Raw genomic sequence first — 21,214 nt, 5'->3', positions numbered from 1 at the left:
CAGGCACTGACTGTGTATTCACTACAGACACTGAATGTGGATTCACATAGAGCACTGACTGCGGATTCATTTCAGGCACTGACTGTAGATTAACTACAGGCACTGACTGTGATTTCACTACAGGCAGAGACTGTGGATCCCTTACAGGCACTCTCTATGGATTCACTACAGGCATTGACTGAGGATTCACATCAGGCACTGACTGTAGATTAACTACAGGCACTGACTGTGGATTCACTACAGGCACTGACTGTGGATTCACTACAGACCCTGACTGTGGATTCACTACAGGCACTGACCATGGATTCACTACAGGCACTGACTGTGGATTCACTACAGGCACTGACCGTGGATTCACTACAGGCACTGACCGTGGATTCACTACAGGCACTGACTGTGGATTCACTACAGGCACTGACTGTGGATTCACTACAGGCACTGACTGTGGAATCACTGCGGACCCTGACGGTGGATGCACTACAGACACTGAATGTAGATTCACATCAGGCACTGAATGTAGATTAACTGCAGACACTGACTGTGGATTCACCACAGGCACTGACTGCGGATTCACGTCAGGTACAGAATCTGTATTCACTACAGGCACTATCTGTGGAATCACTACAGGGACAGACTGTGAATTCACTACAGGCACTGTCTGTGGATTCCCTACAGACAAAGATTGTGGATACACTACAGACACAGACTGTGGATTCACTACAGGCACTGACTGTGGGTTCACGACAGGGACTGACTGTGGGTTCGCCACAAGCACTGACTGTGGATTCACTACAGGCACTGACTGTGGATTCACTACAGGCACGGACTGTGGATTCACTACAGACCCTGACTGTGGATTCACTACAGACCCTGACTGTGGATTCACTACAGACACTGACTGTAGATTCACTGAAGACACTGACTGTGGATTCACTGAAGACACTGACTGTGGATTCACTGAAGACACTGACTGTGGATTCACTGAAGACACTGACTGTGGATTTGCATCAGGCACTAACTGTGGATTCACTACAGACACTGAATGTGGATTCACCACAGGCACTGACTGCGGATTCACATCAGACACTGACTGTAGATTAACTACAGGTACTGACTGTGAATTCACTACAGGAACAGACTGTGGATTCATTACAGGCACTGTCTGTGTATTCACTACAGGCATTTACTGTGGATTCACATCAGGCACTGACTGTGGATTCACTACAGGCACTGACTGTGGATTCACTACAGGCACGGACTGTGGATTCACCACAGGCCCTCACTGTGGATTCACTACAGGCACTGTCTGTGGATTCACTACAGGGACAGACTGTGGATTCACTACAGGCACTGTCTGTGGATTCACAACAGACACTGACTGTGGATTCACTCCAGGCACTGACTGTGGATTCACTCCAGGCACTGACTGTGGATTCACTCCAGGCACTGACTGTGGATTCACTCCAGGCACTGACTGTGGATTCACTCCAGGCACTGACTGTGGATTCACTACAGGAACTGACTGTGGATTCACTACAGGGATTGGCTGCAGAATCACTACAGACACTGACTATGGATTCACTCCTAGCACTGACTGTGGGTTCACTGAAGACATTTACTGTGGATTTGCATCAGGCACTGATTGTGGATTCACTACAGGCATTGACTGTGGATTCACATCAGGAACTAACTATAGATTAACTACAGGGACTGACTGTGGATTCACCTCAGGCACTGACTTTGGATTCACATCAGGCACAGACTGTAAATTAACTGCAGGAACTGACTGTGTATTCACTACTGGGATTGGCTGCAGAATCACTACAGACACTGACTATGGATTCACTCCTAGCACTGACTGTGAATTCACTAAAGACACTGACTGTGGATTTGCATCAGGCACAGACTGTAGATTAACTGCAGGCACTGACTGTGGATTCACTACAGGCACTGACTGTGGATTCACCACAGGCACTGTCTGTTGATTCAACACAGGCACTGACAGTGGATTCACTACAGTCACAGACTGTGGATTCACTACAGGCACTGTCTGTTGATTCACTACTGGCACTGACTGTGGATTCACTACAGACCCTGACTGTGGATTCACATCAGGCACTGACTGTGGATTCACTACAGACACTGACTGTGGATTCACTACAGACACTGAGTGTGGATTCACATTAGGAACTGACTGTAGATTAACTACAGGCACTGACTGTGGATTCACCACAGGCACTGATTGTGGATTCACTACAGGCACTGACTGGGAATTAACTCCCGGAACTGACTGTGTATTCACTACAGACCCTGACTGTGGATTCACTACAGACACTGACTGTGGATTCACATTAGGAACTGACTGTAGATTAACTACAGGCACTGACTGTGGATTCACCACAGGCACTGATTGTGGATTCACTACAGGCACTGACTGGGAATTAACTCCCGGAACTGACTGTGTATTCACTACAGACCCTGACTGTGGATTCACTACAGACATTGACTGTAGAATCACTGAAGTCACTGACTGTGGATTTGCATCAGGCACTGACTGTGGATTCACTACAGACACTGACTGTGGATTCACATCAGGCACTGACTGCAGATTAACTACACGCACTGACTGTGGATTCACCACAAGCAATGACTGTGGATTCACATCAGGCACTGACAGTAGATTAACTACAGGCACTGACTCTGGATTCACTACAGGTACTGACTGTGGATTCACATCAGGCAATGACTGTGGATTCACTGAAGACACTGACTGTGGATTCACTGAAGACACTGACTGTGGATTTGCATCAGGCACTGACTGTGTATTCACTACAGACACTGAATGTGGATTCACATAGAGCACTGACTGCGGATTCACTTCAGGCACTGACTGTAGATTAACTACAGGCACTGACTGTGATTTCACTACAGGCAGAGACTGTGGATCCCTTACAGGCACTCTCTATGGATTCACTGCAGGCATTGACTGTGGATTCACATCAGGCACTGACTGTAGATTAACTACAGGCACTGACTGTGGATTCACTACAGGCACTGACTGTGGATTCACTACAGGCACTGACTGTGGATTCACTATAGACCCTGACTGTGGATTCACTACAGGCACTCACCGTGGATTCACTACAGACCCTGATTGTGGAATCATTACGGACCCTGACTGTGGATTCACTACAGGCACTGACTGTGGATTCACTACAGACCCTGACTGTGGAATCACTGCGGACCCTGACTGTGGATGCACTACAGACACTGAATGTAGATTCACCCCAGGCACTGAATGTAGATTAACTGCAGACACTGACTGTGGATTCACCACAGGCACTGACTGCGGATTCACGTCAGGTACAGAATCTGTATTCACTACAGGCACTATCTGTGGAATCACTACAGGGACAGACTGTGGATTCACTACAGGCACTGTCTGTGGATTCACTACAGACAAAGATTGTGGATACACTACAGACACAGACTGTGGATTCACTACAGGCACTGACTGTTGGTTCACTACAGGGACTGACTGTGGATTCACATCAGGCACTGACTGTGGATTCACTACAGGCACTGACTGTGGATTCACTGAAGACACTGACTGTAGATTCACTGAAGACACTGACTGTGGATTCACTGAAGACACTGACTGTGGATTCACTGAAGACACTGACTGTGGATTCACTGAAGACACTGACTGTGGATTTGCATCAGGCACTAACTGTGGATTCACTACAGACACTGAATGTGGATTCATCACAGGCACTGACTGCGGATTCACATCAGACACTGACTGTGGGTTCACTACAGGGACTGACTGTGGATTCACTACAGGGACAGACTGTGGATTCACTACAGCCAGTGTCTGTGGATTCACTGCAGACAAAGACTGTGGATTCACTACAGACACTGACTGTGGATTCACAACAGACACTGACTGTGGATTCACTCCAGGCACTGACTGTGGATTCACTCCAGGCACTGACTGTGGATTCACTACAGGCACTGACTGTGGATTCACTACAGGCACTGACTGTGGATTCACTACAGGAACTGACTGTGTATTCACTACAGGGATTGGCTGCAGAATCACTACAGACACTGACTATGGATTCACTCCTAGCACTGACTGTGGATTCACTAAAGACACTGACTGTGGATTTGCATCAGGCACTGATTGTGGATTCACTACAGGCATTGACTGTGGATTCACATCAGGAACTAACTGTAGATTAACTACAGGGACTGACTGTGGATTCACCTCAGGCACTGACTTTGGATTCACATCAGGCACAGACTGTAAATTAACTGCAGGAACTGACTGTGTATTCACTACAGGGATTGGCTGCAGAATCACTACAGACACTGACTATGGATTCACTCCTAGCACTGAGTGTGGATTCACTAAAGACACTGACTGTGGATTTGCATCAGGCACTAATTGTGGATTCACTACAGGCATTGACCGTGGATTCACATCTGGAACTAACTGTAGATTAACTACAGGTACTGACTGTGAATTCACTACAGGAACAGACTGTGGATTCATTACAGGCACTGTCTGTGTATTCACTACAGGCATTGACTGTGGATTCACATCAGGCACTGACTGTGGATTCACTACAGGCACTGACTGTGGATTCACTACAGGCACGGACTGTGGATTCAGCACAGGCCCTCACTGTGGATTCACTACAGGCACTGTCTGTGGATTCACTACAGGGACAGACTGTGGATTCACTACAGGCACTGTCTGTGGATTCACTCCAGGCACTGACTGTGGATTCACTCCAGGCACTGACTGTGGATTCACTCCAGGCACTGACTGTGGATTCACTCCAGGCACTGACTGTGGATTCACTCCAGGCACTGACTGTGGATTCACTCCAGGCACTGACTGTGGATTCACTCCAGGCACTGACTGTGGATTCACTCCAGGCACTGACTGTGGATTCACTCCAGGCACTGACTGTGGATTCACTACAGGAACTGACTGTGTATTCACTACAGGGATTGGCTGCAGAATCACTACAGACACTGACTATGGATTCACTCCTAGCACTGACTGTGGATTCACTGAAGACATTTACTGTGGATTTGCATCAGGCACTGATTGTGGATTCACTACAGGCATTGACTGTGGATTCACATCAGGAACTAACTATAGATTAACTACAGGGACTGACTGTGGATTCACCTCAGGCACTGACTTTGGATTCACATCAGGCACAGACTGTAAATTAACTGCAGGAACTGACTGTGTATTCACTACTGGGATTGGCTGCAGAATCACGACAGACACTGACTATGGATTCACTCCTAGCACTGACTGTGAATTCACTAAAGACACTGACTGTGGATTTGCATCAGGCACAGACTGTAGATTAACTGCAGGCACTGACTGTGGATTCACTACAGGCACTGACTGTGGATTCACCACAGGCACTGTCTGTTGATTCAACACAGGCACTGACAGTGGATTCACTACAGTCACAGACTGTGGATTCACTACAGGCACTGTCTGTTGATTCACTACTGGCACTGACTGTGGATTCACTACAGACCCTGACTGTGGATTCACATCAGGCACTGACTGTGGATTCACATCAGGCACTGACTGTGGATTCACATCAGGCACTGACTGTGGATTCACTCCAGGCACTGACTGTGGATTCACTCCAGACACTGAGTGTGGATTCACATTAGGAACTGACTGTGGATTAACTACAGGCACTGACTGTGGATTCACCACAGGCACTGATTGTGGATTCACTACAGGCACTGACTGGGAATTAACTCCCGGAACTGACTGTGTATTCACTACAGACCCTGACTGTGGATTCACTACAGACACTGACTGTGGATTCACATTAGGAACTGACTTTGGATTAACTACAGGCACTGACTGTGGATTCACCACAGGCACTGATTGTGGATTCACTACAGGCACTGACTGGGAATTAACTCCCGGAACTGACTGTGTATTCACTACAGACCCTGACTGTGGATTCACTACAGACATTGACTGTAGAATCACTGAAGTCACTGACTGTGGATTTGCATCAGGCACTGATTGTGGATTCACTACAGACACTGACTGTGGATTCACATCAGGCACTGACTGCAGATTAACTACACGCACTGACTGTGGATTCACCACAAGCAATGACTGTGGATTCACATCAGGCACTGACAGTAGATTAACTACAGGCACTGACTCTGGATTCACTACAGGTACTGACTGTGGATTCATATCAGGCAATGACTGTGGATTCACTGAAGACACTGACTGTGGATTCACTGAAGACACTGACTGTGGATTCACTGAAGACACTGACTGTGGATTTGCATCAGGCACTGACTGTGTATTCACTACAGACACTGAATGTGGATTCACATAGAGCACTGACTGCGGATTCACTTCAGGCACTGACTGTGATTTCACTACAGGCAGAGACTGTGGATCCCTTACAGGCACTCTCTATGGATTCACTACAGGCATTGACTGTGGATTCACATCAGGCACTGACTGTAGATTAACTACAGGCACTGACTGTAGATTCACTACAGGCACTGACTGTGGATTCACTACAGACCCTGACTGTGGATTCACTACAGGCACTGACCGTGGATTCACTACAGACCCTGATTGTGGAATCATTACGGACCCTGACTGTGGATTCACTACAGGCACTGACTGTGGATTCACTACAGACCCTGACTGTGGAATCACTGCGGACCCTGACTGTGGATGCACTACAGACACTGAATGTAGATTCACCTCAGGCACTGAATGTAGATTAACTGCAGACACTGACTGTGGATTCACCACAGGCACTGACTGCGGATTCACGTCAGGTACAGAATCTGTATTCACTACAGGCACTATCTGTGGAATCACTACAGGGACAGACTGTGGATTCACTACAGGCACTGTCTGTGGATTCACTACAGACAAAGATTGTGGATACACTACAGACACAGACTGTGGATTCACTACAGGCACTGACTGTTGGTTCACTACAGGGACTGACTGTGGGTTCACCACAAGCACTGACTGTGGATTCACATCAGGCACTGACTGTGGATTCACTACAGGCACTGACTGTGGATTCACTGAAGACACTGACTGTAGATTCACTGAAGACACTGACTGTGGATTCACTGAAGACACTGACTGTGGATTCACTGAAGACACTGACTGTGGATTTGCATCAGGCACTAACTGTGGATTCACTACAGACACTGACTGTGGATTCACAACAGGCACTGACTGTGGATTCACCACAGGCACTGTCTGTTGATTCAACACAGGCACTGACAGTGGATTCACTACAGTCACAGACTGTGGATTCACCACAGGCACTGTCTGTTGATTCACTACTGGCACTGACTGTGGATTCACTACAGACCCTGACTGTGGATTCACATCAGGCACTGACTGTGGATTCACATCAGGCACTGACTGTGGATTCACTCCAGGCACTGACTGTGGATTCACTACAGACACTGAGTGTGGATTCACATTAGGAACTGACTGTAGATTAACTACAGGCACTGACTGTGGATTCACCACAGGCACTGATTGTGGATTCACTACAGGCACTGACTGGGAATTAACTCCCGGAACTGACTGTGTATTCACTACAGACCCTGACTGTGGATTCACTACAGACACTGACTGTGGATTCACATTAGGAACTGACTGTAGATTAACTACAGGCACTGACTGTGGATTCACCACAGGCACTGATTATGGATTCACTACAGGCACTGACTGGGAATTAACTCCCGGAACTGACTGTGTATTCACTACAGACCCTGACTGTGGATTCACTACAGACATTGACTGTAGAATCACTGAAGTCACTGACTGTGGATTTGCATCAGGCACTGACTGTGGATTCACTACAGACACTGACTGTGGATTCACATCAGGCACTGACTGCAGATTAACTACACGCACTGACTGTGGATTCACCACAAGCAATGACTGTGGATTCACATCAGGCACTGACAGTAGATTAACTACAGGCACTGACTCTGGATTCACTACAGGTACTGACTGTGGATTCACATCAGGCAATGACTGTGGATTCACTGAAGACACTGACTGTGGATTCACTGAAGACACTGACTGTGGATTTGCATCAGGCACTGACTGTGTATTCACTACAGACACTGAATGTGGATTCACATAGAGCACTGACTGCGGATTCACTTCAGGCACTGACTGTAGATTAACTACAGGCACTGACTGTGATTTCACTACAGGCAGAGACTGTGGATCCCTTACAGGCAGTCTCTATGGATTCACTACAGGCATTGACTGTGGATTCACATCAGGCACTGACTGTAGATTCACTACAGACCCTGACTGTGGATTCACTACAGGCACTGACCGTGGATTCACTACAGACCCTGATTGTGGAATCATTACGGACCCTGACTGTGGATTCACTACAGGCACTGACTGTGGATTCACTACAGACCCTGATTGTGGAATCACTGCGGACCCTGACTGTGGATGCACTACAGACACTGAATGTAGATTCACCTCAGGCACTGAATGTAGATTAACTGCAGACACTGACTGTGGATTCACCACAGGCACTGACTGCGGATTCACGTCAGGTACAGAATCTGTATTCACTACAGGCACTATCTGTGGAATCACTACAGGGACAGACTGTGGATTCACTACAGGCACTGTCTGTGGATTCACTACAGACAAAGATTGTGGATACACTACAGACACAGACTGTGGATTCACTACAGGCACTGACTGTTGGTTCACTACAGGGACTGACTGTGGGTTCACCACAAGCACTGACTGTGGATTCACATCAGGCACTGACTGTGGATTCACTACAGGCACTGACTGTGGATTCACTGAAGACACTGACTGTAGATTCACTGAAGACACTGACTGTGGATTCACTGAAGACACTGACTGTGGATTCACTGAAGACACTGACTGTGGATTTGCATCAGGCACTAACTGTGGATTCACTACAGACACTGAATGTGGATTCATCACAGGCACTGACTGCGGATTCACATCAGACACTGACTGTGGATTCACAACAGACACTGACTGTGGATTCACTCCAGGCACTGACTGTGGATTCACTCCAGGCACTGACTGTGGATTCACTACAGGAACTGACTGTGTATTCACTACAGGGATTGGCTGCAGAATCACTACAGACACTGACTATGGATTCACTCCTAGCACTGACTGTGGATTCACTAAAGACACTGACTGTGGATTTGCATCAGGCACTGATTGTGGATTCACTACAGGCATTGACTGTGGATTCACATCTGGAACTAACTGTAGATTAACTACAGGGACTGACTGTGGATTCACCTCAGGCACTGACTTTGGATTCACATCAGGCACAGACTGTAGATTAACTGCAGGCACTGACTGTGGATTCACTACAGGCACAGACTGTGGATTCATTACAGGCACTGTCTGTGGATTCAACACAGGCACTGACTGTGGATTCACTACAGGCACTGTCAGTGGATTCACTACAGGCACTGTCTGTGGATTCACTACAGGCACTGTCTGTGGATTCACTACAGGCACTGTCTGTGGATTCACTACAGGCACTGTCTGTGGATTCACTACAGACACTGACTGTGGATTCACTACAGACCTTGACTGTGGATTCACATCAGGCACTGACTGTGGATTCACTACAGACACTGTCTGTGGATTCACTACAGACACTGACTGTGGATTCACTACAGACACTGACTGTGGATTCACTAAAGACACTGACTGTGGATTCACTAAAGACACTGACTGTGGATTTGCATCAGGCACTGACTGTGGATTCACTACAGACACAGACTGTCGATTCACATTAGGCACTGACTGTAGATTAACTACAGGCACTGACTGTGGATTCACCACAAGCACTGACTGTGGATTCACATCAGGCACTGACTGTAAATTAACTACAGGCACTGTCTGTGGATTCACTACAGGCACTGACAGTGGATTCACTACAGTCACAGACTGTGGATTCACTACAGTCACAGACTGTGGATTCACTACAGGCACTGTCTGTGGATTCACTACAGACACTGTCTGTGGATTCACTACAGACACTGACTGTGGATTCACTACAGATACTGACTGTGGATTCACTACAGACACTGACTGTGGATTCACATCAGGTACTGACAGTAGATTAACTACAAGCACTGACTGTGGATTCAATACAGGCACTGACTGTGGATTCACTCCAGGAACTGACTGTGTATTCACTACAGTGATTGGCTGCAGAATCACTACAGACACTGACTGTGGATTCACTCCTGGCACTGACTGTGGATTCACTCAAGACACTGACTGTGGATTCACTACAGGCACTGACTGTGGATTCACTACAGGCACAGACTGTGGATTCATTACAGGCACAGACTGTGGATTCATTACAGGCACAGACTGTGGATTCACTACAGTCACAGACTGTGAATTCACTACAATCACAGACTGTGGATTCACTACAGGCACTGACTGTGGATTCACTACAGGCACTGACTGCGGATTCACTACAGGCACTGACTGTGGATTCACTCCAGGAACTGACTGTGGATTCACTCCAAGAACTGACTGTGGATTCACTACAGGGATTGACTGTGGATTCACGACAGACACTGACTGTGGATTTGCATCCGGCACTGACTGTGGATTCACGACAGGCACTGACTGTGGATTCACGACAGGCACTGTCTGTCGATTAACTACAGGCACTGACAGTCGATTCACTACAGGCACTGACTGTGGATTCACATCAGGCACTGACTGTGGATTCACATCAGGCACTGACTGTGGATTCACATCAGGCACTGACTGTGGGTTAACTACAGTGACTGACTGTGGATTCACTAAAGACACTGACTGTGGATTTGCATCAGGCACTGACTGTGGATTCACTTCAGACACTGACTGTGGATTCATATCAGCAAGTGACTGTAGATTAACTACAGGGACTGATTGTGGATTCACCTCAGGCACTGACTGTGGAGTCACATCAGGCACAGACTGTCGATTAACTACATGCACTGACTGTGGATTCACTACAGGCACAGACTGTGGATTCACTACAGACACTGTCTGTGGATTCACTACTGGGACTGTCTGTGGATTCACTGCAGGCACTGTCTATGGATTCACTACAGACACTGACAGAGGATTCACTACAGACACTGGTGGTGGATGAACTAAAGGCACTAACTGTGATTTCACTACAGACAGAGACTGTGGATTCAAATCAGGCACTACATTTACTGGTTGTGGATGAACGACAGGCACTGACTGTGAATTCACTACAAACACAGACTGTGGCTTCACATCATGCACAGACTGTGGATTCAAGACAGGCACTGAATGCGGATTCACTACAGGCACTGATTGTGGATTCACATCAGGCACTGACTGTGGATTCACTAAAGACACTGACTGTGGATTCACTACAGGCACTGACTGTGGATTCACTACAGACACTGACTGTGGATTAACTACAGACACTGACTGTGGATTCACATCAGGCACTGACTGTAGATTAACTACAGGCACTGACTGTGGATTCACCACAAGCACTGACTGTGGATTCACATCAGGCACTGACTGTAGATTAACTACAGGCATTGACTGTGGATTCACTACAGGCACGGACTGTGGATTCACATCAGGCACTGACTGCGGATTCACTACAGGCACTGACTGTGAATTCACTCCAGGAACTGACTGTGGATTCACATCAGGCACTGACTGTGGGTTCACTACAGACCCTGACTGTGGATTCACTACAGACACTGACAGTGGATTCACTACAGACACTGACATTAGATTATTTACAGGCACTAACTGTGGATTCACCACAGGCACTGACTGCGGATTCACATCAGGCACTGACTGTAGATTAACTTCAGACAATGACTGTGGATTCACTACAGACACTGACTGTGGATTCATATCAGCAAGTGACTGTAGATTAACTACAGGGACTGATTGTGGATTCACCTCAGGCACTGACTGTGGATTCACATCAGGCACAGACTGTCGATTAACTACATGCACTGACTGTGGATTCACTACAGGCACAGACTGTGGATTCATTACAGGCACTGTCTGTGGATTCACTACAGTCACAGACTGTGAATTCACTGCAGTCACAGACTGTGGATTCACTACAGACACTGTCTGTGGATTCACTACTGGGACTGACTGTGGATTCACTGCAGGCACTGTCTATGGATTCACTACAGACACTGACAGAGGATTCACTACAGACACTGGTGGTGGATGAACTAAAGGCACTAACTGTGATTTCACTACAGACAGAGACTGTGGATTCAAATCAGGCACTACATATACTGGTTGTGGATGAACGACAGGCACTGACGGTGAATTCACTACAAACACAGACTGTGGATTCACATCATGCACAGACTGTGGATTCAAGACAGGCACTGAATGCGGATTCACTACAGGCACTGACTGCGGATTCACTACAGGCACTGATTGTGGATTCACATCAGGCACTGACTGTGGATTCACTAAAGACACTGACTGTGGATTCACTACAGGCACTGACTGTGGATTCACTACAGACACTGACTGTGGATTCACTACAGGCACTGACTGTGGATTCACTACAGACACTGACTGTGGATTCACTACAGACACTGACTGTGGATTCACTACAGACATTGACTGTGGATTCACATCAGGCACTGACTGTAGATTAACTACAGGCATTGACTGTGGATTCACTACAGGCACGGACTGTGGATTCACATCAGGCACTGACTGCGGATTCACTACAGGCACTGACTGTGAATTCACTCCAGGAACTGACTGTGGATTCACATCAGGCACTGACTGTGGGTTCACTACAGACCCTGACTGTGGATTCACATCAGGCACTGACTGTGGATTCACTACAGACCGTGAATGTGGATTCACTAAAGACACTGACTGTGGATTTGCATCAGGCACTGACATTAGATTATTTACAGGCACTAACTGTGGATTCACCACAGGCACTGACTGCGGATTCACATCAGGCACTGACTGTAGATTAACTTCAGACAATGACTGTGGATTCACTACAGGCACAGACTGTGGGTTCACTACAGGGACTGACTGTGGATTCACTACAGGCACAGACTGTGGATTCACTACAGGCACAGACTGTGGATTCACTACAGGCACAGACTGTGGATTCACTACAGGCACAGACTGTGGATTCACTACAGGCACAGACTGTGGATTCACTACAGCGACTGGCTGTGGATTCGCTACAGGCACTGACTGTGGATTCACGAAAGGCACTGACTGTGGATTCACTACAGGCACTGACTGTGGATTCACTACAGGCACAGACTGTGGATTCACTACAGGGACTGACTGTGGATTCACTACAGGGACTGACTGTGGATTCACTACAGGGACTGACTGTGGATTCACTACAGGGACTGAGTGCGGATTCACTACAGGCACTGACTGTGGATTCACGACAGACCCTGACTGTGGGTTCACTACAGGCACTGACTGTGGATTCACATCAGGCACTGAATGTGGATTCACATCAGGCACTGACTGTAGATTCACATAAGGCACTGACTGTAGATTCACATAAGGCACTGACTGTGGATTCACTACAGGCACAGACTGTGGATTCACTACAGGGACTGACTGTGGATTCACTACAGGCACAGACTGTGGATTCACTACAGGCACAGACTGTGGATTCACTACAGGCACAGACTGTGGATTCATTACAGACACAGACTGTGGATTCACGAAAGGCACTGACTGTGGATTCACTACAGGGACTGACTGTGGATTCACTACAGGGACTGACTGTGGATTCACTACAGGTACTGAGTGCGGATTCACTACAGGCACTGACTGTGGATTCACGACAGACCCTGACTGTGGTTTCACATCAGGCACTGACTGTAGATTAACTACAGACACTGACTGTTGATGCACATCAGGCACTGACTGTGGTTTCTCTTCAGGCGCTGACTGTGGATTCACATCAGGCACTGACTGTGGATTCACATCGGGCATTGACTGTAGATTAACTACAGGCACTGACTGTGGATTCACATCAGGCACTGACTGTAGATTAACTACAGGCACTGACTGTAGATTAACTACAGGCACTGACTGTGGATTCACTACAGACACTGACTGTAGATTAATTACAGACACTTACTGTGGATTCACTACAGGCGCTGACTGTGGGTTCACTACAGGCACTGACTGTGGATTCACATCAGGCACTGAATGTGGATTCACATCATGCACTGACTGTAGATTCACATAAGGCACTGACTGTGTATGCACTACAGGCACTGACTGCAGATTCACTGCAGACACTGACTGTGGATTCACATCCGGCACTGACTGTAGATTAATTACAGGCACTGACTGTGGATTCACTACAGGTGCTGACTGTGGGTTCACTACAGGCACTGACTGTGGATTCACATCAGGCACTGACTGTGGATTCACATCAGGCACTGACTGTGGATTCACCACAGGCACTGACTGTGGATTCACTACAGGCACTAAATGTGGATTCACTACAGACACTGACTGTGGATTCACATCAGGCACTGATTGTAGATTAACTACAGGCACTGACTGTGGATTCACATCAGGCACTGACTGTGGATTCACATCAGGCACTGACTGTGGATTAACTACAGGCACTGACTGTGGATTAACTACAGGCACTGACTGTGGATTAACTACAGGCACTGACTGTGGATTCACATCCGGCACTGACTGTAGATTAACTACAGCCACTGACTGTGGATTCACTACAGACACTGACTGGGTATTCACATCAGGCACTGACTGTAGATCAACTACAGGCACTGACCGTGGATTCACTACAGGCACTGACTGTGGATTCACTACAGGCACTGACTGTGGATTCACTACAGGCACTGACTGTGGGTTCTCTATAGCCACTGACTGTGGATTCACTCCAGACACTGACTGTGGAATCACTTCAGGCACTGACTGTGGATTCACTACAGGCACTGAATGTGGATTCACTACAGACACTGACTGTGGATTCACTACAGGCAGCAAACAAAAAAGACCAAAATATAAATGATAAATTCAGCACAGAAACAGGCCCTTTGGCCCTCCTATGTTGATTATCATGCCCTTACTAAAACTAACAAACAAACAAACCTTCTGCCCTCATTTGGTCAGTATCCCTCTGTTGACGCCCTATTCATGTAACTCTCCAGATGCTTCTTAAATGTCGCTAACGTGCCTCCTCCCAGCACCTCCTCTGACAGTGTGGTCTAGGATCAAACCAGTCTCTACGTGAAAAACTTCCCTCACCCACCTCCCTTCAACATTCCCCCCTCACCATGAATCCTGTGACCCCTTGTAAGTGAAACTTCAACCCTGGGAAAAAGCCTCTTGACTATCCACCCTGTTCATGCCTCTCATACTTTTGCAGGCCTCTATCAGGTCCCCTCTCAGCCACCATCTTTCCAGTGAAAACAATCCTAGTCTTTTTAATCCTTCCTCATAGAAATGCCCTCGAGACCAGGGAACACCCGAGATTGTCCTGGGCATCAATGATGCCAACAGTCAGTGCCTGTAATGAATCCACAGTCAGTGTCTGTAGTGTATCCACAGTCAGTGCCTGTAATGAATCCACAGTCAGTGTCTGTAGTGTATCCACAGTCAGTGTCTGTAGTGTATCCACAGTCAGTGCCTGTAATGAATCCACAGTCAGTGGAGCATGGGCAAAATTACCCAGATTCCCCACCCCCATTACAGTCTGGGCACATTCTCCCAACTGCAGACACAAGTCTGAATTTGCACTGGCACGGAGCCATTGAACACCATTATGCTCTGGCACCATCTGGGCAGGAAGGCGCTGCCCTGGTGTTCATGAGGCTCTTTAGCTCCTACACTCCAACAGACAAGAGCACAAACACAAGTGAATTTTGCAGATTTTTCAAAATGAGTTAGTATGAAGGCCTTTCATGGATTTGCACAAGGGACACCAATCGATGACTGGAAACAGTTGAAACTGACTTACCCGACTCCTCCAATGGGGCTAATTTATTTGGGCTTTCTTCGTAGTCATCATCAGACATTTCCATTTCCTCTTCGCGGCGAATCCCCATCAGTTCTTCACTGTGCACATTCCGGATTTCCTGTTGTCGAAGACAGAAACATGACGTCGGCAGGAATTCATCACAAATGGTCAGGTTGAGAAAACATTAAAGGTCGTGCATGATCAGCATGTCCCACCCTGATGTTCACCTACAACGGTTCTTACCTGTGAGACAACTGCAACATTACAGGGGCACAAGAGCCGGAACACACCAGATGTTCGACAAGTGTTGGATACCACAAGCAACAGTGAGCACGGAGGAAACAGGCAGCCAGTGTTTGATATTACAGGTTATCGAGAGCTGGGAGGGGCTGTGTGTTTGATATTACAGGTTATCGAGAGCTGGAAGGGACTGTGTGTTTGATATTACAGGTTATCAAGAGCTGGGAGGGGCTGTGTGTTTGATATTACAGGTTATCGAGAGCTGGAAGGGACTGTGTGTTTGGTATTACAGGTTATCGAGAGCTGGGAGGGACTGTGTGTTTGGTATTACAGGTTATCGAGAGCTGGAAGGGGCTGTGTGTTTGATATTACAGGTTATCGAGAGCTGGGAGGGACTGTGTGTTTGGTATTACAGGTTATCGAGAGCTGGGAGGGACTGTGTGTTTCATATTACAGGTTATCGAGAGCTGGGAGGGACTGTGTGTTTGGTATTACAGGTTATCGAGAGCTGGGAGGGACTGTGTGTTTGATATTACAGGTTATCGAGAGCTGGAAGGGACTGTGTGTTTGGTATTACAGGTTATCGAGAGCTGGAAGGGGCTGTGTGTTTGATATTACAGGTTATCGAGAGCTGGGAGGGGCTGTGTGTTTGATATTATAGGTTATCGAGAGCTGGGAGGGGCTGTGTGTTTGATATTACAGGTTATCGAGAGCTGGGAGGGACTGTGTGTTTCATATTACAGGTTATCGAGAGCTGGAAGAGGCTGTGTCTTTGATATTACAGGTTATCGAGAGCTGGAAGGGGCTGTGTGTTTGATATTACAGGTTATCGAGAGCTGGAAGGGGCTGTGTGTTTGGTATTACAGGTTATCGAGAGCTGGAAGGGGCTGTGTGTTTGGTATTACAGGTTATCGAGAGCTGGGAGGGACTGTGTGTTTGGTATTACAGGTTATCGAGAGCTGGAAGGGGCTGTGTGTTTGGTATTACAGGTTATCGAGAGCTGGAAGGGGCTGTGTGTTGTTTTGTGCTTAGTTGCAGATTATCCACAGCTCTGTGTTGCTGTGTTTTTGATAGTCACAGGTGGTCTAGCCGGTGTTTACATCAACAAATTTCAAATTTGAACTTGATCATTCTCTTTTTGCATCAGTGTGTGAACCTTAGGTAACAGATAACTGAATTCACGCTGTTGAGACTTTTAACAAGTGCTCCCAACGCATTCTGGAATTGGTTTAGTTTAGCTTTCTGAAATAATTGATTTGTGCTCCTGTGAGGCTCCAGTATCTATGAAAGCGTAGATTGTGCTGTGAACTTACCATGGCCTGCTCCACAGCTTCATTCTCAGGGAAAGATTATTTTATCAATCCAGCATTGTCTCAGAAACCACAACACACTGGCCAAATTCTCTCACTATGTTATGTCACTTACCTTAATTCCTGCTTTAATGAGTTTTGCGTGCTTCTAAAACTCATCTCAGAACTACAATAAGCTAAACAGTAGCATTTTATACACTTGCATCAACGTAATTAAGCATTGCCTTTGTGGTATTTTTAAACTGTCACACTAATGCACAACTGCACCCTCTGAGCCACCTTAATTGGGAAACAACAGGCTATGTGCTATTACATCAAGCAACTCACCTCCAAAGGAAAAACACTTGTCTCAAATAGCTAATATAATTGAAAGAACTCACCTTCAGAAGGAATTTCTCAGCTCGTGAAAATGTACGTGCTGTGCTGTCTGTTTAATTTCAACAGAAACCAACCTGTGAGGGACAATGTACATTGTCTTTACAATTACCTTCTTCATGAGGATGTTGATTGTCTTATAAATGCAATCGTGACTGGAACACTTTGGAATGGGTACAGGAGATGAGCAAATGAGTCATTTTCAATATATAGGATCTTAATCACGAGGACAACCTCAAGGAGTGGGACAAACATGGTCTTCGAGTTGTAAGATGATGAAGGCGACACACAGAGCTTCCGTTGATAACTGAGGGAGAACAAGAGGGTCACACTATGGCACTGTGAAATGGGTAGCTCGAGGTTAGGTGTTCCAAGTGTGTTCAGGTTTCTCCAAGAATTGTGGACTTCTGGAACATTCTGCGGGCTTTTGCATTGGACGCCAGCTCGTTTAGCTCTTTAGAGGGAGCACTGGGCCTGGAACTGGGTGAGAAAGGGCAGCCTCTCTCACCGAAGGTAGGTACTTCAGACAATTCAGGGCCAACACGCTCTGCTGAACTCGGTGTCAGTCGTTCAGATGGGTCACAAGAGGGGTTTGGTCAATTATTTCTTCCAAATTCCTTTGGGCTTACTTCTTAAGCTATGTTATTTTGGCGCTTGTGAGAGAATATCAGGGTAATAATCAAAGAAATGCATCCAGGAAAATGGTCCCGGTGACAAGGGAAAGACACAATAAGGCTTGGGTAGTGGTCACAATTAGATCACAGTGACTGATAACCCCGGTACTGTATGTTGGTAAAACAAACAAAGGCAGGACTTATACAATTAGAAGTAGGGCCTTTGGTGGTGTTGTGGAACAGAGAGACCGAGGGGTTCAGGTCCATAATTCTTCGAAGTTTGCATCACATGTGACTCAGAATGCATCGAGCACACTTCCCTTCATTGCTCAGTCCTTTGAGTATATAGGAGTTGAGACGTCATGTCGAGGGTGCACAGGACATTGGTGAGGCCTCTCTGGAGTACTGTGTCCAGTTCTGGTTTCTCTGCTTTAGAAAGGATATTATTAAGCTGCAGAGAGCTCAGAAACGATGCAGCAGAATGTTGCCAGAAATGGGGGGGGTTTGAGACATAAGAACGATGCTGGAGCCTTTTTCCTGTTGGGGCGTCGGAGGTTGGAAGGTGTCCTTATACAGATTTATAAAATCGTGAGGGGCATAGTTAAGGTGAATGGCCAGGATCTTTTCCTTTGGGGGTGATTCCAAGACCAGGAAGCGTATTTTTAAGGTGAGAGGAGAAAGATTTAAGAAAGACACGAGGGGCAATATTTTTACACGGAGAGTAGTTTGTGTGTGGAGTGAACTTCAGAGGAAGTGGTGGATGTGGGCGCAGTTACAATGTTTAAAAGACATTTGGACAAGCACATGAGTTGGAAAGATATGGGCCAAGTGCAGGCAGGTGGGACTAGTTTAGTTTGGGATTACAGTCAGCATGGACTGGTTGGATCGAAGGGTCTGTTTCCATGCTGTATGACTCTATGGCGTCTCCTGTCTACGTTCCTGTTCCACGCCAGACAAAAGGAAGATTGGATGGGGTGCACTTACTGCTGGATGTCTGATGCTGCCTCCCCGTCCCCCTGACCAAACCAACAAAATGAAGACAAGCTTCTGATGGTGGTAATTGTAAGCGCATGAGAATCGAGCCTGCAGTAATCAAAAACCACTGTGGACTGGAAGATATCTGTGACGCGATGTCCCTTTAAGAGGGATTTGCTCTGTGCTGTTTCTCTTGAAAAGGTGTTTTGTAAACCTGGTCTCGAGGGTCTGCTCCACGGAAAGCAGAGTAAATAATTTAGGGAGTTTTTAAAAATTTTGACAGAAGAAGCGTATGTAGGAGTCAGGCCCACACAGACCCAGGGTTTCAGTTTTTGTAACTAAAACAGCTAGAAACATCTCTCTGTCTCTCTCTCTCTCTCTCTCTCTCTGTGCTGCTAGATAGTTCCTTTCAGTTTCTCTTTTCCAAGGGGCTGGGGGAGATCACAAGTGAGGGGAACTTGTTTTGCTGAATTTGCCTTTGCCAAGGGAGTGTTTGTGGGAAACTGCTACATCGGAACAGCTGACGAGTAGCAGTTAACTAAAATATGATTTTATTAAGTATTTCAGTAGAGTTAAAAGTTATGCCAATCCTTTTGTTGTTTATACTTTAACTGTGGTGGAAGAATAATGTGTGTTTCACCTAAAGCCGAGTAGTTGGACCAATCAATTCACATTTGGAACACAACACCTTACACTGGCCTCTAAATAAGATAAAAGTTAGGGGGCCTCGGTTATCTCTCTGATATGTTTTGAGGGAGGTTTGGACCGGCCCATAACACATACAAGAGCCTAACTCAGGACAGTGTTTGAAGACCAATCATCAGTATAACCGTAAAACCATTGAGATCTGAGCTCCTTCCCTCGCCGAGACGATGAACAAATGGAGGAACAATTAGCTAGGTCAGTCACACACACCAGAATGCAAAGTAACAAAACCAGTGAATGAAATGTGCCAGTCCCACTCATTTTGTACCTCTACAAATGAAGCTCCAGCACATTCATTTCCATTTATAAATACCTTTTCTCTGTGGGAGGTCTTCGGAGTAGACTTGGGTGGAGTGGAGCTGATATTTTAGAGCAGAAAATCCTATCCCTTTTCCAATCTGTCATTGAGGCAGCTCCTCCAGACCTTGGCTGCACAATCAATTGTAAAACAGACATCAAAGGGGAATGAAGCTGTAAAGCAGACAGCTACAGCATAATGAGGAAATGTTGCTTCAGCGTCGCTGGGTCAAAAACCTGGAATTCCCTCTCTCAGGGCATTGTGGGTCAACCCACAGCACATGGACTGCAGCGGTTCAAGAAGGCAGCTCATCCCCCACCTTCTCAAGGGGCAACTAGGGACGGGCAATAAATGCTGGGCCCAGCCAGTGATGCCCAGACCCACCAATGGATAACATAAAAGGGTAGCTTCTTCTTCTTCTTCAGTAGTCTGCCTACAGACGGGTCTCATCCACAATGCCAAGTCTTCATCACAAAGAGGGCGAAGATGCCAGTCCGAGGTCCACTGCAGGCGGGTATGGGGACCAACCTCCTGCCCACACTTTTGACACCAATCTCATCCACATTAAGCCACCCC

The 21,214-nt window shown here is 46.9% G+C and overlaps 1 protein-coding gene across 2 annotated transcripts in view; it reads right to left on the bottom strand.

Annotated features, from left to right (window-relative positions):
* The window catches only part of enox1 (ecto-NOX disulfide-thiol exchanger 1), a 535,519-nt gene that overhangs the window by 419,842 nt on the left and 94,463 nt on the right, over positions 1–21,214 (bottom strand). For both annotated transcript variants that reach the window (XM_072584648.1, XM_072584649.1), the window contains exon 8: positions 16,122–16,239. In XM_072584648.1, coding sequence (XP_072440749.1) covers positions 16,122–16,239 — 118 coding nt within the window. The remainder of the gene's footprint in view (positions 1–16,121; positions 16,240–21,214) is intronic.

The sequence above is a fragment of the Chiloscyllium punctatum genome, chromosome 15 (assembly GCF_047496795.1).
Source record: "Chiloscyllium punctatum isolate Juve2018m chromosome 15, sChiPun1.3, whole genome shotgun sequence".
NCBI classification, from domain to species: domain Eukaryota; kingdom Metazoa; phylum Chordata; class Chondrichthyes; order Orectolobiformes; family Hemiscylliidae; genus Chiloscyllium; species Chiloscyllium punctatum.
The sequence above is the reverse complement of the archived record's forward strand: the minus strand, read 5'-3'. Positions and strand labels throughout refer to the sequence as shown.